The sequence below is a fragment of the Leucopleurus acutus genome (genome assembly GCF_964270905.1).
Source record: "Leucopleurus acutus genome assembly, chromosome: 20".
In the NCBI taxonomy this organism is placed as follows: domain Eukaryota; kingdom Metazoa; phylum Chordata; class Mammalia; order Artiodactyla; family Delphinidae; genus Leucopleurus; species Leucopleurus acutus.
The window spans coordinates 19183064-19204284 of NC_139162.1; the positions used below are offsets into that span (position 1 = coordinate 19183064).

Consider the following 21221-nt stretch of genomic DNA (forward strand, 5'->3'; position numbering starts at 1 on the left):
AAAGTGAAAGAGGACATACATTTACTTAATCAAGAGTCCCAGAAGGACAAGATAGAAAAAATGGGACATAAATAATTTTGAAGCACTTTACAGAAATAATGAGACAGAATTCACAAATTCAAGTGTAATAAATACCAAACAGGATAAACAAAAAGAAGTCCACACACCATAGTGAAAGGCAGAAAATCAAAGACAATTGGAAAATCTTAAAAGCAGCCAGAGGAAATATAAGACAGATTATCCTTGCAGGAGTGACAAATTTCTAGCTCAGTGGTCCCCAACCTTTTTGGCACCAGGGACCGGTTTTCGTGGGAGACAATTTTTCCATGGACCTGGTCGGGGGCGTTGGGGTGTTTCAGGTGGTGATGCAAGTGATGGTTCAGCCAGTGATGCAAGCGATGGTTCAGCTGGTAATGCAAGCAATGGGGAGCGATGGGGAGCGGTAGATGAAGCTTTGCTCGCTCGCCCGTCGCTCACCTCCTGCTGTGCAGGCCCAGGGATGGGGGTGGGGGGGACCCCTGTTCTAGCTGACTTCTCAAAAGCAACTACAAAAGATAGAATACAGTGGACTACCTTCAATATTCTGAAAGAAATAACTGCCAACATAGAAACTTATACCCAGGGCTTCCCTGGTGGCGCAGTGGTTGAGAATCTGCTTGCCAATGCAGGGGACACGGGTTCGAGCCCTGGTCTGGGAAGATCCTACATGCGGTGGAGCAACTAGGCCCATGAGCCACAACTACTGAGCCTGCGCGTCTGGAGCCTGTGCTCCGCAACAAGAGAGGCCGCGATAGTGAGAGGCCCACGCACTGTGATGATGAGTGGCCCCCGCTCGCTGCAACTAGAGAAAGCCCTCGCACAGAAACAAAGACCCAACACAGTCAAAAGTAATAAAAAAAAAAAAAAGAAAGAAACTTATACCCAGCCAAAATACCCTTTAAGAATGATAGTGAAATTGGGGCATTTTCAGACAAAAACTGAAAGAATTCATCACGAGTAGATCCACACTAAAGAAAATTCTAAAAGATGTACTATAAGCTAGAGGAAAACCATCTCAGAAGTGAAGTCTGGGATTAAAAAAAAAGAGATGTAAAGGGACTGTAAAGGGACTGCCCTGGCAGTCCAGTGGTTTAGAATCCATGCTTCCAATACAGGGAGTGCAGGTTTGATCCCTGGTCAGGGAACTAAGATCCCACATGCCGCGTGGTGTGGCCAAAAAATTAAAATAAAAAAAAAAGAGCAAAGTGGTAAATACATGGATAAATTTAAATGAACAATGACTTTATAAAAATAGTATCTTGTGAATTTTAAAAATATAGAGAATTAAAATCTATAATAATAATAATACATAAATCAGGAGGGATTAAAAGGAGTAAATTACTTTAAGGTCTTTGAATTATACAAGAGAAGAGTTAAAGTACTGATTAATTTTAAAGTTGAATAAGTTAAGGACACATATTATAGTTTTGGGAATAATACCAAAAGCATAGAAACAGTGTGTAACTTGTAAACTAGCAGAAAGAAAAAAATGGATGAATAAAAACATAATAGGGCTTCCCTGGTGGCGCAGTGGTTGAGAGTCCGCCTGCCGATGCAGGGGACGCGGGTTCGTGACCCGGTCCGGGAAGATCCCACATGCCGCGGAGCGGCTGGGCCTGTGAGCCATGGCCACTGATCCTGCGCGTCCGGAGCCTGTGCTCCGCAACAGGAGAGGCCACAACAGTGAGAGGCCCGCGTACCGCAAAAAAAACAAAAACAAAAACAAAAAACATAATAAATCCAAAAGAAGGCAAGAAAGGTAAAAGAAACAAGGAATAGTCAGCCAATACAAAAAGTCAAGAACAAAGGAAGTCAGAATATCCACTCTTCAACCTGAAAGACCTCACAAGTCACTAAGCATCCAGGGCAGCCCCTTATGAAAGCAGAAAAGAATTCATCACGTAGTCTCCCAGGACTGAGACATCTCCATCTTCTCCCAAATCCCATCACACCTAGATTTCTCTGACTAGTGTGGAGAAAAATACTGTAAGCAAAATATTTACCATCTTCCTGGTGATTCTCACTTGGTATCTCCTTTCTTGCCACTTCCTGCATCGAAAAAAAAGGTTTGAAAGTTTAGGAGAAGGGAGTCAATGGGCATTCAGACATGAGTTTAACTAGAACAGGGAGGTTCAGAATACTTTCCTATTAGTAAGCAAGTCCATCCTTACAAACTAGGGAAAAAGATCTTCAAGCAAAGGTCCAGATTTAAGCTTATTTTAAAACAGTCACAATACAAAGAGATTCTAGAGTTGCTCTGGAGCAGATAAGGAGATGCCTTGAAAAGACAAAATATCCTTAGATGGTAAAGGACATACCAAACAGTGAAATATTGTATTTTCTCTGCTTTAGATAACTCAGCATAGAAGTTAGATGCTACCACCTTTTCCAACTTATTTCTGCTTGAAGAACTCCCATACTTATTTTAACTCTAGTAAAGCTGAGTATCAACCATGGGAGCTACTGAGACTTTTTAATAGGCTGAAAATTAATCTAAGGCATAATTAAGCAAGGATTGATACAAAGTAGAAAGCTTTCTAGAGTTTGCTTTTTACAAAATCATCTTCAAGTATTCAGCATCTTTTTGGTAGTTATGCAGAGAAAGAAATCTTACTTCCTATTTCTTAAACTAAGAGGACATAGAGTAGGCTATTCAATTTCTTCTTCTCTCGCACTTCAAGAAGTAATTTCAAAGTTTTTAATCTAAAAAGTGCTATTTAATGTTAACTGTAGATTATAGTATATTTTGTCTCCATTTCCTTTAAAAGAATACCAAATTTTTAAAAAAATGGTAATTGAAATAGTTTCTAAATTACCCAAGTAGAATCTCCAAAAACAAAGAAACCAACTAAATGTTAATCTGTCCTTTTATAAAATGAAGGTATTATAAATTCAACCTGAAATCTTACTATCTTTTTCTTTGTACAGTGTTGATTATCCAAACTGTGGATTAATCAGAGTCTTTCCTTCTCTTCTTTCTCCTTCTGGCTATTTTAAGCAAACTTATTGCTCATAATTTATCAATAGAAATGCAGACAAAAGGAGAAGTTGAAGTAGTCAATTCTGCTTCCTGCATCATATTCATTCATATAAATAAGTAATGGACTCCCACCAATTTTTTTCTCTAAAAACTTATTTTTAATTCTTCCCTCATCTTGCATGATCTCTACCTCTTCATTGCCCACAACTTCTATGCCATCTTTACTGCTTAACTTTTCTTTTTTTTGTGCTTCAATGAAGAGGCAGTGTTGGGAGAGCCACCCCTGAGATGTTAAGATCCAGTAATTAAAAGCCAGAGGTAGAAAATGTAAAGAAGCCAGGTAACAGGAAATGGAGACATTGGGTAGAGAGGAGAAAACTGAAAACCAGACAAAACCTGTAACAGTTGTATCCCTGTTTGAGTGCCAAAATGCCTGGCATAAAATGTGCTAAAGTTATATGTAAAAATATACTACATCTGATCAGGTACTGGGGGAGAGGGAAAGGGGAGATTGAAATTAATGGAGAAGGCCCTTTGCATCCTGTCTTGTGCTTTCCTTTTAAAGTGTCTAACATGCCTTCATCAAAAAAGTCCTCTTAAGTCAGACAGAGAAAGACAATATCATATATAGCTTATATGTGGAGTCTTAAAAAATGATACAAATGAACTTATTTACAAAACAGAACTAGAGTCACAGATGTAGAAAACAAACTTAATGGTTACCAAGGGGGAAGGGGAGAGGGATAAATTGGGAGATTGGGATTGACATATACACACTACTATACATAAAACAGATAACTAATAAGAACCTGCTGTATAGCACAGGGAACTCTACTCAATACTCTGTAATGACCTATCAGGAAAAGAATCTAAAAAAGAGTGGATATATGTATATGTATAACTGATTCACTTTGCTGTACAGCAGAAACTAACACAACATTGTAAATCAACTACACTCCAATAAAAATTAATTTTAAAAAGTCCTCTTAGACCTTCACAATAATTGAGAGTCCACTGGATTATTAGCATTAATCATTGATTAGTCAACAGATCAGCAGGAAAGTGAGTACATTACCTGTGTCCCCAGTGGCAAAGTGTCTAATTTCTGATCTGGTAAACCATTGTCCTGGGTTACAGAAGTACTTGTTGGGGAATCCTTTATTTCCCAGTTTGGGAAGGGAATAAAAAGTCCTTTGTTTGAGCCTGTGTCAAAAGAAAAGGCATACAATGAAGCACTGACCAGACTTTAAAGGCAACATGTCATATGGAAAGATACTAGAAGAGAAGTCACAAGATTGAGAGTTAGTCCTGGTGCCACTACTTGGAGACCACGTGAACTTGGACAAACTGCTTAACCTCTCTCAATCTCTCCACTTGTAAAACAGTGATGATAAAATCTAAATTTCCTATCTCTTAGAGTTGAGGTGAGGTTAAAACAAGACAATGGATATGAAATGGCTTCATAAATTATGAAATGCTCAAGAGAAATTAAGAAGGCGGCAAATATTTTGCATACTTCTGAAGTGAATATATAATAAACTTTGACACCAATTCAACAATCTCCAGCTACAGGGGGAGATGGCTGGAGATAGACTCCTGACATCAGGCATCTCCAGGGCTTTAATCAACAGTCTGCAATGATTTGTCATTTTAAATCAGCTTCATCATTTCAAACCAGCTTCTTTCTGCCTTGATTTCCTCATTTGTTCAAAGAAAAAGACTAATCAGGACCTATTTCATAGAAACGAATGCCAAATCCTTAGGTTTCCCAGTATTTTTGCCTACCATTAGAGAAACAACTTTAAAAATAGAAAGGAAAAACAAACAAAAACTGTATCCTATCCTGGCCACCTCAAAAAGAGTTTGTTAGGATTTCTATTAGATTGTAACACTTGTACAAAAGTTTTTGCATATCCTTGATCAATATTTATTAATTGCAGAATTCTGGGATTTGGGGTCTTCTGGGGGACCCACGGATGAAAATAAGAGGTTTCTGTTTAGGGAGGTTTTTTTCTCTAGTAGGATTGGATAAGAATTAAGATAGTTTCCAAAGTCTGGGCCTTAGTCAAACAGTGTGCTCTTCTGCTAGTTCCCATGTTTAGGCTCTGGCAACAGAAAGCTACTATAAGGCAGGGCAACTGAGAATACAGAGTGAGAATAAAGCCAGCCTTTTAAAAATCCAGCCCTTTAGTCCATTTGGAGCTCTAAAATGCTTCTTATTTCTGAGTTGCCTTTTGGGAATGAAATGTCCTACTACTTCAATACAAGATGTTCTTCCACCCTTGTACTTGACAGAACTGTATTTCTCAAAGTGACATAAGCTGTCAAAAGTTTATGTTCTGTGGTTCCTTTGCAGTAGCAACACAGGGAAAAAAAAAACCAAGGTGAAGCAGAAATTGCTGATTTTAACCTGATTCTTAGTAGAAAATTAGAATGGTTAGTAAGCTGTGACTTTGGGTTCAAGGCTCCTCTTAACCCTTTCCTACAGAACAACACAAACTTCCCAGGTGTCCAAGACCCAGCTCCATCCTGGTTTTTGTTCTACCCTGCTAATGCTCTTTTTTAGATTCACAGGTTCTTTTTCTTTCAACCTACCTCTTGGTTCAAACACATCCCCCAAGGTCCAAACTCTTTGCTGGATGCTATCATACCTTCTCTTTGGTGTCAGCTATCTCCCAAATCTGGTTGACCTTAAATCTAAATCTCTTAACTCTGATCTGTCGTTTCATGTCCGGACTTAAGTTTTTTGAACTGCCCCCCAAAGTGTGCCCTATAGACAACTAAAAAGTCAGTATTTTCTTTTTGTGTGTGTGTGGGATTTTAATTCCCCGACCAGGGGCTGAATCTGGGCCCAGCAGTGAAAGTGCTGAGTCCTAACCACTGGACCACCAGAGAATTCCCAATTATTTTCTAAATCGAACTCATAATCTTCACTTCCAGGCCTACTTCTGCTGATGGTCCTCACCTCCATCCCTAACCCTCATCTTAATACTGGCATTCCTATTCACCCAATCCCTCAAGATAGAAACTTGTTCTTTGATGTTCTCTCTCTCATCTCAAATGTCAATCAATTATCAAATTTTATAGAATCACTTTTTTTGGTGGGGGGAATCTTTATTTTAATTGAGGTATAATGTACATGCCATGTAAGTCACCCTTTTACAGAATACAATTCAGTGATTTTTACTGTATTCACAAAGTTGTACAACCATCACCACCTTCACTTTCATCACCCCAAAACAAACCAAATTAACTGTCACTCTCAATTCTCTCCTCCCCACCAGCCCCTAGCAAACATCAAATAGGATTTGCTTATTCTGGACATTTCATGTAGATGGAATAATATGTTTGACCTTTTGTATCTGGTTTCTGTCAAGTAGCATGATGCTTTCAAGATAAATATTGTAGCATGTATCAGTACTTCAATCATTTTTAGGCTGCAAAATATGCCTTATATGGATATGCCATTATTTTGTTTCTCCATTCATCAGTTGATAGACTTTTCAGCTATTATGGATAATGCTGATTTCATTCCTGTACAAGTCTTTGTGTGGACATATGTTTTCATTTCTCTTGGGTATACATCTAGGAGTGGAATTGCTGGGTCAAATGGTAACTCTAACTTTTTGAGGAACTTCTAAATTGTTTTCCAAAGAAGCTATACCATTTTCCTTTCCCACCAGAAATGTATGAGGGTTCCAATTTTTCCACATCTTTGCTGTCACTTGTTATCTGTCCTTTTGATTCTAGCCATCCTAGTGGGTGTGAAATGGTATCTTCCTTGTGGTTTTGATTTGCATTTCCCTGATGGCTAGTGATGTTGAATATCTTTCATGTGCTTGTTGGCTAGTTGCATAACTTCTTTAGAGAAATGTCTATTCAATCTTTTGCCCATTTTCTAATTGGGTTGTTTGTCTTTTTGTTATTGATTTGTAAGAGTTTTTTGTATAGAATGGATACTAGACCCTTGTCAGATATATGATTTGCAAATATTGCCTCCCATTCTGTGGGTTACTTTATTACTTTCTTTGTTTTTTTAATTAATTTATTATTATTATTATTATTTTGGCCACACCTCGCGGCATGAGGGATCTTGTAAGTTCCCCAACCAGGGATGGAACCCATGCTCCCTCCAGTGGAAGCACGAAGTCCTAACCACTGGACTGCCAGGGAATTCCCCAGCTTTTTTAACTTTCTTGATCGTGTCCTTTGAAACACAAAAGTTTTAAATTTTTATAAAGTGTGACTCATCTATTTTTTCTTTGGTTGTTACACTTTTGGTGTCATATTCAAGATATAGGCTCACTCCTGAAAAAGATAAACCGACACCTTGCTCTGCTACATTATGACTAAGCATGTCATGTACCACAGTCAGGAAAAATCAGGAAAAAGAAACAATTTGCATTCTGAGATAATTTTTTTCTTGTCTTATACTTCAATTTATTTTCTTCTTTTTCTTCAGATGTAAAATATATCCAACACTTAATTCCAAAAGCAAATGTATTTATGACATTGTTGTCCAGCCCAGGTTTTTATACCCATATAACCAATGTGATAGGACCATAATTCATTATCTTTTTACCACTGAAAATTGTTTTATATTTTTAATGACAGAGAAATGGCTTATAATGCTGATGCTTGTGGCAAAGAACTAATAGTTGGCTACTTCAATTACCAGTAATCTTATATGGATGAGGCCCTGCTTCACACATTTGGCCAAAAACCTTGCAACCCATCTGAGGTAGAAACAGAGATGCACTACCCAGATCCCTTTCAAGGAGGACTTGATTTACTCTTCAGAGTGTGTCTCAGCTACAGAGAACTACCTCCTGATGTCATGCCCTTCCAGAGGCAGTCCATATGCAGTGACCAAATGGGGCCCAGGGGCAGTCCTTGCTCTAGAGCTGTCCCTCTGCTCAACTCTCCTTCCTCCCCTTCCTTTCGATATTGATCTCTAATAAACATCTTGTACCCTAGATTCCACTGAGATAAAATTTTGAGAGCAGAAATAATGGGTCTAACACTAGCCTCCAAAATAAATGAAGGGGACTTCCCTGGTGGTCCAATGGTTAAGACTCCACGCTCCCAATGCAGGGGGCCCAGGTTCGATCCCTGGTCAGGGAACTAGATCCCCATGCTGCAACTAAGAGTCCGCCACAACTAAAGACCCCGCACGTGGCAATAAAGATCCTGCGTGCTGCAACTAAGACCCAGTGCAGCCAAATAAATAAAGAAATATTTAAAACAAAACAAAAAAACCCAAAATAAATGAAGATTTGCTATTTCCTTTAAATTGCTTATCCCCAATGAGGAAAACTTAATCCCCGACTTTTGAAATAATATATATGATATATATTATCATATATTATTAGTATATATAAATTATAATATATATTATAGTGTATATAATATATATTAATATATGATAGCCATTGTAGATATGATAATAATGAAAGGAAATTATAGTTTTTCCCGTCATGAACAGACTGCCTAAGTAACCTTGTGTTTTTCCGCCTTAAATACCTGATATGTATTTCATTCAAAATTCAACTCTTTGAAGTTTGGACTCCCTAGCAAAACATTGCAGGTAAAAACACTTAATGTTTTATCTCCAAGTTTTCTTTTCATATCCTCAATGATTTAATCAATCTGTACCTCCTCATTTGCATTCACACTGCTATTATTGCCCTATGTCAGGACATGTCCTTATTATCTCCCATTGGGACTACTGTTCAAATTTAGAGTTATCTCTCTGTCACACATTTAATCATGCTTACCACCTAAAACACCTTTGTTACCCATTTTCAAGAGAATAAAATGAAAATGTTTAGTAAAGAGGCCCTTTGCCACTTGGCTTTAGTCAAGCACCTTAGCTCCAGTCACAAGCTGAGTCAATTTCCTAATCTGTCACACCTGTTTTTTCTACTTCTCTATGCACTTAACACCAAACTATGCCCAATGAATTCCATTTGAATGCCCAACCTAAATGTCTCCTTTTTGTGAAGTCTTTTCCCAGGTCCCCAGTCAGTACTAACTGCTAGTGCCTCTCCCCCATAGTTCTTTATCTCTATCACAGTCGAACTCATGTCTCAGCCTGACTTGTAACCTAATAGCTATGATAAATCTCTCTGGTGTGGGAGTATCTGAAGATCTGACACTGTTGTGTCATTTCCTAATGTGCCTAGCCTCTAACACAAGATTTTCCAGTAGATATACACTTGTTCGCTGAATTGCTCTCACATCCATTGTGTCAGAGATTGACAGTTGCCCTCCACTATATCCTTTATTCACCTCTTAGAACCCCCAATAACATCCCTAGACTGCCACCATCTAGATTTCTATATGAGGGAGAAATGAACTTCTATCTGCCACAAAACCTTTCCTCATTTGCTCCTAGCACACCTTAAGCCTCTATAGCATATGCCTATCTACATTAGTGTTTCTCAAACTCAACATCCTCATAAACTCTGAAATATGAATCCAGTTTGAGAAACTTCAATTTAAGAAACTCAGTGTATAAAAAGATATTTTAAAAAGCAGATTATATTGGGTGACAGTTTGCAAATTTCTCACAGAACTAAACACTTGGTATTTATCCAAAGGAGTTGAAAGCTTATGTCCATACAAACACCTGCAAATAGATGTCTATAGCAGCTTTTTTCATAATTGCCCAAACCTGGGAACAATCAAGATGTTTTTCAGTAGGTGAATGGATAAACAAATATTCCGGATAATAATAATGGAATATTATTAAGCACTAAAAAGAAAGTAGCTACCAAGTCATGAAAAAATACAAAGGAAACTTCAATGCATATTACTAAGTAGATGAAGCCAATCTGAAAAGGCTACATACTGTACAATTCCAACTATATGACATTCTGGAAAAGGCAAAACTGTGGAGACAGGGGAAGATGGCAGAGTAAGAAGCATCTGGCATCTGTCTCCCACCTAGGTAACAACTGCACTGGCAGAATTCTGTCGTAACTATTTTGGAATTCTGGAGTCTACTGAAGACTTGCAACTTCTGGGGGAAGACGTGGAAGGTAAATTAGGGTTAATTTTACTTAATTCAGTTCTTAGCAAAGTAGCAGCTATCCATCACTCATTCCTCATACAAAAGAATGAAGCTGGACCCTTACCTAACACATACACAAAAATTAACTCAGAATGGACCAAAGACCTAAATGTAACACCTTAAACGATAAAACTCTTAGAAGAAAACATAGGGAAAATGCTTCATGACACTGGATTTGGCAATGTGACACCAAAAGCAAAGCAACAAAAGAAAAAATAGACAAATTGAACATCATGAAAAATTAAGGGGCTTCCCTGGTGGCACAGTGGTTAAGAATCTGCCTGCCAATGCAGGGGACACAGGTTCGAGCCCTGGTCCAGAAAGATCCCACATGCCGCGGAGCAACTAAGCCTGTGTGCCACAACTGTTGAGCCTGCGTTCTAGAGCCCACGAGCCACAACTACTGAGCCCACATGCCACAACTACTGAAGCCCGCGTGCCTAGAGCCCATGCTCCGCAACGAGAAGCCACCGCAATGAGAAGCCCACGCACTGCTACGAAGAGTAGCCCCTGCTCGCAGCAACTAGAGAAAGCCCACACGCAGCAACAAAGACCCAACACAGCCAAAAATAAATAAAATAAATAAATTTATTTTTAAAAATTTTGTGCCTCTAAAAACAATATCCACAGAGTAACAAGGCAACCCACAGAATGGGAGAAAATATTTGCAAATCATATATCTGATAAGGGATTAATAGCTAGAATATATAGAGAACTGCTAACACTCAGCAACAAAAAAACAAACAACCTGATTCAATAGCAAAGGACCTGAATAGACATTTCTCCAAACGAAGATATACAAATGGCCAATAAGCACACAAAAAAATATTCAACATCACTGATCATTAGGGAAATACAAATTTAAAAATACAAGATACCACCTCACACCCATTAGGATGGCTACTATCAAAAAAACAGAAAATAACAAACGTTGGGAAGGATGTAGAGAAATCAGAACTCTTGCGCATTGTTCGTGGGAATATAAAATGGTACAGCTGCTATGGACAACAGTATGGCAGTTCCTAAAAAAAATTTAAAATAAAATTACTATATGATCCAGTAATTTCAGTTTTGGGTGCAAACCCCAAAGAAGTGAAAGCAGGGTCTTGAGAGATATTTGTATACCCATGTTCATAGCAGCATTATTCACAATAGCTAAAACATGGGAGCAACCCAAGTGTCCATCAACAAGTGAATGGATAAACAAAATGTGCCACAACTAACTGCACTCTAGAGCCCGTGCTCTGCAACAAGAGAAGCCACCACAACAAGAAGCCCAGGCACCGCAATGAAGAGTAGCCCCCACTTGCCGCAACTAGAGAAAGCCTGTGAGCAGAAACAAAGACCCAACGCAGCCAAAAATAAATTAATAAAAATAAATAAATCTATTAAAAAATATATGGAGATGGTAAAAAGATCAGTGGTTGCCAGGGGTCAGAAGGGGAGAAAGGGATGGCTAGGTGAGCACAGAGTATAGGGCAGTGAAACTATTCTGTGTGACACTAAAATGGCAGATACATGTTATTATACATTTGCGAAATCCATAGAATGTACAACAGTAAGAATGAACCCTAAAGTAAACTAAGGACTTTGGGTGATGATGTGTCACTGTAGATTCATCAGTTCTAACAAAAGCACCACTCTGATGCCTGATGTTGGTAGTGGGGGAGGCCTTGCATGTGTGGAGGCAGGAGGCATATGGGAACTCTGTACTTCTGCTCAGTTTTGCTGTAAATCTAAAGCTGTTCTAAAAAATATTCTATTTTTTAAATAGCAGACTAATACTGCAAAAGAGTATTTTTGCTTTTACATCTTTTAAATATTTTTCATAACTGCATCAAACAAAAGCACAAAATTAAAGGGTCTCACATTGCCTATGGACCTCTAAGATATATCCCTGGACTAGGAGTCCACAACCCTGAGTTCGAGGAATACTGATCTGTATCATTCATTTGGCGTTTTCATATGCACTGCCTGAAATTGTGTTACTTAGCTCTTTCATGTTTGTCTCATTATCCTAATTATGTTGCAAGTGATTCATGGAATGGCTACATTTTCTATTTCCAGAATATATGTTCTAGAAGATAAATTATGTGAGTCTACAAAAAAAGGAAAAGAATTTTGGTTGGGAAATCAAAAAATTTCACTAAAAAGAATGGACTTTGAGTAGGGTCATAAAGAAAGATCAGGATTTTGATTCAAGCATTCCAAGCAGAGGGGACAGCATTAGTTCAGGGGCAGAAGAGAGAAAAAGGAAGAACTATGTGAGAAGGAGGGAGTGGTTTGGTTTGATTGAAGCATTGGATACTGTAGTTGAGAAACAGGAGATAAGGTTTCAGGGTAGGTTGAAGAGATAACCTGCAGCCACTGTTTAGAGAAGCCCTGTGGGTCAGATTAAGGACTCTTAATTCAGTAGGTGAGTGGGAGTCCTGCAAGTTTTTGAGCAGGCAAGTATAATAATCACAGCTGAGTTTTAAGAGAATGAAAGAAGAGACTGGGAGGCAGCATGGTGTAATGTTTAAGAGGACTTTGATGACAGATGGACTAGAGTTTGAATCCCAGCTCTACCACTTACTGTATAATTAGAGCAAGTTATTTCACCTCTTTGGGCCACAGTTTCCTCACGTGTAAAACAAGGATAATTATAACCACCTTCAAGATTGTTGTGAGGATTAAATGAGACAATACACAGGGCCTAGCCCAGAGTCTATACTCAGTAAATGATAGCTATTAGGCATGCCTGTTAAGAGACTATTAGAAAAGGGAAAAGGCTTGTTAATTGTGAATCATAGTGTAAGGTATGAACATTCAGCTGGACTTTAGGGGAGGGGCAGCATCAACCCCCGCTCTGGTTCTGAGCCTCAGCAATGGGAAAGTGGTGGTAACACTAATGAAACCCTAAGAGCTGTTTAGGGCTGGAGGAAAGGGGTTCATTTGGTTTTCTAACATGTTTAGCTTGAGGGGCTGGAAAATTATTCAGTGGTGATTCCAAGTGTATATTAATAGTTGGTCAACAGAAATGGGGGACTGGTGCAGAGAAACTGGTACAAGTTGTCAAAGCTAGACCAACATATTTAAGAGTCATCTACAGGGAGGAAATAAAGCAAGCTGTGGAAATAGATGAGATCAATAGGGCAAAGAGTAGAGAAAGAAGAGAGTCTGAAGGCATAGCCTAGGTCTGCTTATTTTAGGGGTATGGGAAAAGAGAGAGGGAACTCTGAAAGAGTCAAAGATTATGTGGTTAGGAGACTAGGATGAGGATCCATGACAGTGAGTTTCCCTGCCATCCTAAATGATTGGTAGAAAGCACTGTTTTGAACAATTGAGCTAGTGGGAAATATTTTTCACAAAGTTTTCTCCTAGCCTGTGGCACAACCATTAACGTGGTATAACCACTTTAGTCATGTTGGATTACCAACAGTGCTTACAGGCAACACTCCCCAGGGATCTAGCACAAACATAATTTTCAGGGGAAAGCAAAGCTCTTTAACGTTTCAACATGGCAAAATAAATTTTACGTTAAAAAAAATTCCAGCAACAGCTGGAGCTTCCAAGAACCTTTAGAAATAGGCCCTGTGTCTAGTAAAGCAGTTTGTTCTCAGTAAAGACCGTGCACTTTAAAACGTTATAATTCATGGAGGGACTCTGTGTGTGCTAATGATGTAATATGATATAAATGAAATTTAACTCAGCTCATACAAATAAAGGCAGTCAAATTATGCTTTAGTGTATCTTTGTCTTTCTGGAAATGGATATATAAATGCTTGTACCTAGAAAAAAACCAAGAAAGCTATATACCAAATTAACTGGGATTCTCTTTAGGGGACAGGGTTCTGAGTGATTAAAATATTGTTCTTCATGCTTTTCAGTATTTGCCAAAATTATTACAATAGAATTTCATCAATTTTGAAATATAAAAAATGCTATTTAAGATGAAGTAGAGCAATCCATGGTCCATGACTTACATGTGCTGAGACTTCCAAGAAAGGAAAATAAAAATCATACCTCACTATGGCTTATTTTACCATGAAATACTGTGAAAATAACTTGTCAATTAATGTCTACATAGATAGATAAGAAGTCAGGAAATAAAATATTGTATGTTACAAACTGAAAACTCTTAATGTCTAAACTGCATAGTCAATCTATTAGTTATTGTTGAGATTTTAAGGATTAATTTTTAGAGTTTGTATATAATTCAGTAGACCCTTCAAAGGGACAGAGGCCTTGATACAAAAGAAAGTTTTCTCAATTAAAAGGTCATCTGATGAGTACCAAATTAATCTATAAGGGCACATTGAATGCAATTTCTCCAATGGAAAGCTTTCTCCTAGCCTGTGGCATGACCATTAATGTGGCATAACCACTTTATTCACGTTGGATTACCAATAGTGTGTACGGGCAACAATCCCCAAGAATATAGCACAAACACAAGAGATTCTGTAGCTGCAAAGGTTCAAGGTGGAGAAGCCCAGAAGGCTAATGGTGTGAGCTGCATTGATGCAGATGAGTCCTGAGTCTCTGGTTAATGAATCCTGTGGAGATCAGTAATGCAATTTTCAGGATGGCTTAATGATATAAAGTGATGTAAGTGAAATTGAACTGAGTACAGCTTGTGCACTTTGATGGGTTTTGGCTTAGGCCTACTCAGTAAATAGGGCCCTTCTGGCAGTGAAAGAAAAGAGGAAAAATACAAGCCACTAAATCTTGTGCTTTCTTCAAGTGTGTGTTATTTCTCAACTATTTCGTCTTCATCCTACTCAAGATTGGCCATGAAAACAGAAACAACTAATGTTTTAATCATTTTGTGATCAGAAAGGGAAAACTTACCAATTTCAATCCTGTCATCAACATCAGTGCTGACTTTTGATGCAGTGCTCTCATTTGCTACACAGTTTTTCACTGTCTTCTCCCTAGAGCTACCACATCGAATAATTTATTTAAAACTCAAAAGAAGCTTCTGAGAGCACCAGTAAAGGCTATTTAGAAAACATTATTTCAGGGTGATCAGATTTCTTTTTTCAAATGCTCTAGAACATATTATTTTCACAAATATTTCAGTTAAAGCTATTTTTTTAAAAGTCATATTTTTATTGGGAATAATGAGAGAGAAAGACACTCTAGTTCAGCTTTAAAAGCATGAAAGCCAGAAAGTTCAGAACTTACTCTGTTTTCTTGACACAAACTTAGGTCTGGGTGATTGAGGGAATAGTATTTCATATTATAAAATAATAATATTTTCTTTTGTATTAAAAAACTCATAGTTAGGACACAGAAAAGAAGGTTCTTCTACCAAGAATTATAATGGAGACAACTCTAGCCATTAGTTTGAAAAAGAGACAAGAAAGGCAAGTGTTTGCACTTGGTTGATGTAGTATAGTAAGATTGGGAAGTACAGATTGGGAAATACAGTAAGTACAGACAGCCTAGACTATAAGCCAGGTACTTTACACCCACCATTTCATTTAATCATAAAAGCTCTCCTATTAATCTATTATCACCATTTTATAGGTTGGGGGACCTGGGACTCAGAAAGGCTTTAAAAAAAAACCTTCACCCAAGGTTGGAGAGCTTATAAAGTATTAGTGTTAATACCAGGCACTTGAGCAACATTTTACCTCTGTTTTTGCAGTCACTATAAGGTAACTAAACAGAAATATAGTGGTGAAAATTATTTGCCTCACTAGTAAGTTTATTCAGTTATACATTAACTCATCTTTGGATTTCTATAGTAAACAAGGTACCCCAATGCATATAAAATAGGAATTAATTTACAAAGTACATATACAAATAATTTTTAAGACATATTCCATTTCTTTCTACAGCAGGGTGAATTTTAATCTATGTAAATTAACCTCAATAAACTTGACTTTAAAAAAAAGGGAGCTTAAAGAAATAGGGAACTAAGGCTGCTCTCTGAGGATTACATTATAAAATATATAATGGATCAGAGCAGAGACAGGCAAAGTCAGTGGAAACAGGCAAGATCCCAGGCCAACAGGCACTGACTTCATTCATTCATCATTCAACAAATTACTCCTTAGCACCTTATATGGGCCAGACATTATTCTAGGCACTAGGGATACTGCAGTAAACAAGACAAGCAAGGTCTTTGTTCTCATGGAGCTTATGGTCTAGTGGAGGGGAAAGACAATAAAGAAGTAAACAAATAAAAAACATTCTGGGGAAGAATATTTAATGTTGTGTGGATATTTTCATATTTTATCAAATTAAAAAAGGTATGTATAGGAAGAAAATTACTATAAAATAAATGTAATATATTTATTATTTTATATTTACATATTGATTGTATAATATATAATGTTATATATTGTTATAATATATAAACATGCACACACAAAACACACACACACACACACACACACACACATATACCTAGACTAAGAGGATATTTACCATAATATAATTAGTATTAATTTCTGGGTAGTGGGATTATGAGTGGCTTATTCCTTGTTTTTTTCTCTACTTTCCATATTCTCAACAATAAACCCACATTACTTTTACCATCAGAAAAAAGTACTAATAGATATATCTACATGTGTATATAGGTACACAGATGTCTGGAAGGATGCATACCAAACATTACTAGTAGTTAACTCGGTAGCAAAATATGGGGTGATTTTGACTTTTTTTCCCTGTACTTCTGTATTATTTAAATTGTTTATAATAAACTTCTATTTTTCAAAAATAATAAAGCAACTTTTTTTTAAAAGCATGAGTTTTGGGGTAGAAAATATGGTACCTTACTCTGATAGAATTTTGGTAATAAGAAATAGAAAAAAATCTACCATTCAGATACTTTAGAGCTTAAAAGTCCGTTTACTTTTGGTTTTGTGCAGAAATGCTTCCCTTATCATTCTTTAACAAATTTATCTCTAACGACCCTGCCCATGGTAACGTAATCCTCCTAATTCAATGGGAAAAGACCATGTACTGATTTATAACTCTACCAAGAAAGGGTTGGTATACACTTATGGGGATGATAAGTAATACCATAATATCCCTATCTATAAACTTTGAACAACAACTTTAGAGAATGTACAACGATTATATCCAAAGAAGACCCAATAGTTCAAGAAAGCAGAAATGTTCCACTGAGGGCCAGATTCTCACCCCAGATAAATCTCAAAATGTTGCATAGATACTTTCATTTCTGATCTGAGGCTTCTTACAACTTGTAGAGATTTCTGCTGCAAAATGAAGAAAGTTAAGCAGGAATTCACTATTCTCTGTCCAGAACCAAACTAAAATAAATTTTTGTAAAAAATCTTACCTTTTTTCCACCTCTAAAAGAAAATTTTCATTGTTACCCAACTGACTGAAATGCAGCTTGGCAGCCTTTCTCTCACTTTCTCGTATGGCTCGGTCATCTAGAGGCAAAAACCGTGGTCTGAGCATGTTTCTTTTTGGAGTAAACAGTTATGGGTCAGAAAAGCATATTCACAGAGTAAAAACTAAAGATCAGTCTCATCTTTTATTAGAGATGGGTCACAGAATAATGCTATTATGTTGTCACTGGAGCACTAGTAACTCAGGGAGACTACAGGGACACCATAGCAACAACTGCCACATAAGTGTAACTACCTCTGCAGCAAAGTACAGCTTGGGCAGCAAACAATCCAAATGGCCTAATCTTAAGGCTGAAAGTTACACCATTTCTGAAAGACTTTTCTTAGTTCCTCTATAATAACTTTCCCAGGGGCATGTAACATAGAAGTTTATATCAATAAGAAATGTATACTCAACAATAAAATTATAAAGAAATACAGACTAACTCATTTGAAGGAATATTTATTGTTCCTTGACAACTAAGCCCCAAAGAGTTGTTGTATTCGTTTTCTATTGCTAATTCAGTTACAAAGTTGGGGCACCTGGAAAAATAAATCTCAACCTGGAAACTTTTTGTTGGGGAGGAAGTGGTGGTGAAACCATCAACCGAAGAAAACTAAAGCTGGAAGTAACTGATAAAATCATAGATTGTCATTCAATAAACAATAAAAGGACTCGTCATACATCCTGCCAAAACAAAAGAGTTACATAAATATTGACTAATAAACAAATATATCCTGCCAGTGCATACTCTGGGCCAACATCCAAAAGGTTAGGAGGCAGCTGGTTTAAAGTAAGATTCTGGGGCAAAGAACAGGGGAGGAGGGTCTCACCCAGTTTCTCCAGAGTTTGTAGCGTGTACACAGCAAAGAGCCTATAATCTGTATCTTTCCTGACAACCGGATTGAGTCTCAAATCTAGTTCTTTGAGGAAGGTTAAAGGCTGTAGGCGGGACACCTCCACTAAGGAAGGAATGTTGTTATAATATAAATTCAGGTCTTGGAGTGAACATAAATACTGGATGCCCTGCAAGGAAAAGACTACATTGTGAAACTGCACATTGGGAAGCACTAGGAATCTCACAGATAAAGATGGAAATACAACTATTACTTTCCATCCTTAAACAGTTACCTGAGACACCCATGAGAAAGGCAGGGTTGAAATTCCCATTTACTTGCCTGAGAATAAGAATGCTGCAGCCCATGGGCACTGGATGTGCTATACATTAAATAATTCATAGATATCATACATTTCCTCCTTTATAAGCTCTGACATCCAAATATCTGCGGTCAGTTCTCTACTTTTGTTGCCCCCCATCACTCTCCCAATCCAATCCTTCTCAGTGGTAGCCAGGCCAAGTCACTTTTGCACTTCTCTCACCCTTGCTATAACCACTCTCCTGACCCCAGGAGCACCTCAATTTAAAAGGGGAGGGAGGGAGGCAAAAGAAAGATGGTTCTGGGGAGAACAGCAGGGAAAAAAATTAAGTGTGTATGTATATGTTCTTATATCTCAAGACCTCACTTTTAGGGTGAATGGACTATATGGCAAAACAAAACAATGCGATCTCCAAGTCTTCCCTCCTGGACCAGTCAAGAGCCCCTTTTGTCCTTGTTTCCCCCTTCAGAGTTACTGCCACCCTACAAGCTCCCCATCCTCCAATCAGTCAGTTCTTCTTGGTAGAAATGTTCTGCCTTCTTCTGTTCTATTTCTGTGGACTTAGCAACCCCACCCCCCTCCCCCCACTTCTCTAGCAACAGTACAATCAGAACTGGGACACTGGAGAAGAAAAGCCACAATTTTTCTCCTTTGCTAAAACTTACTATTGAAAATAATTGTTTAATTTTCATGTATTTGGCTAGTTAGGTGCTTGTGCCCAACACTAAATTTAAGGACAATATTTCAAAACATGTACATATATGTATAATCACATACTGTTAGTAGTAAAAATGGTTACCATAAAAGGAACTCTGTCATTGAGAGTTATTTCAGAAAGGTTAAATTATTTTCCATCATGTATTTATAAAATAATGTTTTTATTCTCCTCTCATTTAAAATTAACCTTTTTATAATTGCAGGAAGTTTAGAAAACTCAAAGATATATTCAAAACATTTCTGAATAGAACACTGTTTACAGTTGGATGCATTTCTTTCTGGCTTTTTTCAGTTCACTAACTTCTACATTGTGAAAGGGTCAATGGTTGGGAATATTTATCAGTGCTTTTGGCCTCACTCTCAGGGCAGTACACCATTAGGACTGTCTTTAAATGTGTCTGATGTCCCAGCTCAAGTAATCTTTTAATGTCTCATTGTAAAAGTCAAGGAAACAATTCTTATCCTCCTCTCATGTTTCCCAGTTGGCATAAATTCATGTATTCCCCAACGCTACACTAGAACTAAACACAAAACATTTCTCCCCTGGGAAAATTAAGCAAAATGATTCAGAACTGCTAGAGATGAATACATGCAGATAAATCATAGATGCAAAAAAATTTGTAAAACTAACGTTTATTAAGTACTTCCTATATGCCAAACACTACAGGAGCCTTATATATGTAATATTTGATTACACGTGCTAATTTGATTAATCTTCACAACAGTTTTCAGCCAATTTACAGAAATGGAACAAAAGAGAGTAAAAAAGCAAATGACAGCAATGTTCACTCAATTTTTTTTAGTCTGAAAAGAGCAATCAGATAAAAATACATATGAGAAGAGGAGACCTAAATAACTCTGTACTAATACTTTCTGAAATTTGTGGGCCAAATACAAAGGGCTGTTATCAAAGAGTCTAAAGACCTAGTTCAACTTGGAATTTCTGCTTTTAGAATCCTAGTTGGAAATTTGATCTAGCTTGGATTTCTTCTTTTGGGGCCCTTAGTTTTAGACCTTGAGATTGGGTCTAATTTGTATTGTTGAACAAGTTTCCCCTAAGAAATGCAAAACTGGAGGAATAATCCAGATCATTAACCAATCCTGGATAGAATCTGTCTTTCACCTTCAGTCTTGCACAGAAGGGCTTTATCAAGACAGTCCCATAGCTGGGCAAAAAGGGAACAGTGGAAGAAATACCATTTGGGGATCTATGCAAAGAAAATAAAACTTCCATCTCTGTGTGTGTGGGCATTTATATTTGTAGAGCTCTTTCTGTGTGTTTGCTAATCCTCACACTTTCTGCTTAAGCATGCTCCCACCTACTTTCCTAAACTGCCCTCTGCACCACCACCTCCTGGCATGGAAATTTTTGTTTTTAAGACCATCATCTCCTCCCCCTCCTAGAAAAAACTCACAGTAGCAACTTAGGCCATGCACCAACATCATCAGAATCCCCTGGGAATGCCCTGGACCCACCACAGATTTATTAACTTAGAGTCTCTCTTGGAATAGGGACTAAGACTCTGTACTTTTATTATTATTATATATTTATTTATTTATTTATTTATTTTTTGGCCATGCCGCATGGCTTGTAGAATCTTAGTTCCCTGACCAGGGATTGAACCTGAGCCCTCAGCAGTGAAAGCAGAGTCCTAATTGCTGGACCACCAGGGAATTCCCAAGAATCTGTACTTTTAACAGTGCTCCTCATAATTTTTTTAGCACACATTAAAAATTGTACTATTGCCCTAAGCAGTGATAGTTTAATATAGTTTTCTCTCAGTATAAAAGGAATTTTTTCCCAATATCTTATAATAAAAAAATGTCAAACATAAAAGAATTTCACAGTGAATAGTAAAATTTAGTTTGGAAACATTTAAAAGGAAGATGCTATATTCCCCA

General features: G+C 37.5%; 1 protein-coding gene across 1 annotated transcript in view; it reads right to left on the reverse strand.

Annotated features, from left to right (window-relative positions):
* LRRC36 (leucine rich repeat containing 36) overlaps window positions 1-21221 on the reverse strand; it is a gene marked incomplete at its 5' end in the record, with an annotated part of 45341 nt that overhangs the window by 15996 nt on the left and 8124 nt on the right. Inside the window, 5 exons of the mRNA XM_082863403.1 lie at window positions 2043-2088; window positions 4095-4222; window positions 14925-15013; window positions 17389-17485; window positions 18278-18470. Coding sequence (XP_082719529.1) covers window positions 2043-2088; window positions 4095-4222; window positions 14925-15013; window positions 17389-17485; window positions 18278-18470 — 553 coding nt within the window. The remainder of the gene's footprint in view (window positions 1-2042; window positions 2089-4094; window positions 4223-14924; window positions 15014-17388; window positions 17486-18277; window positions 18471-21221) is intronic.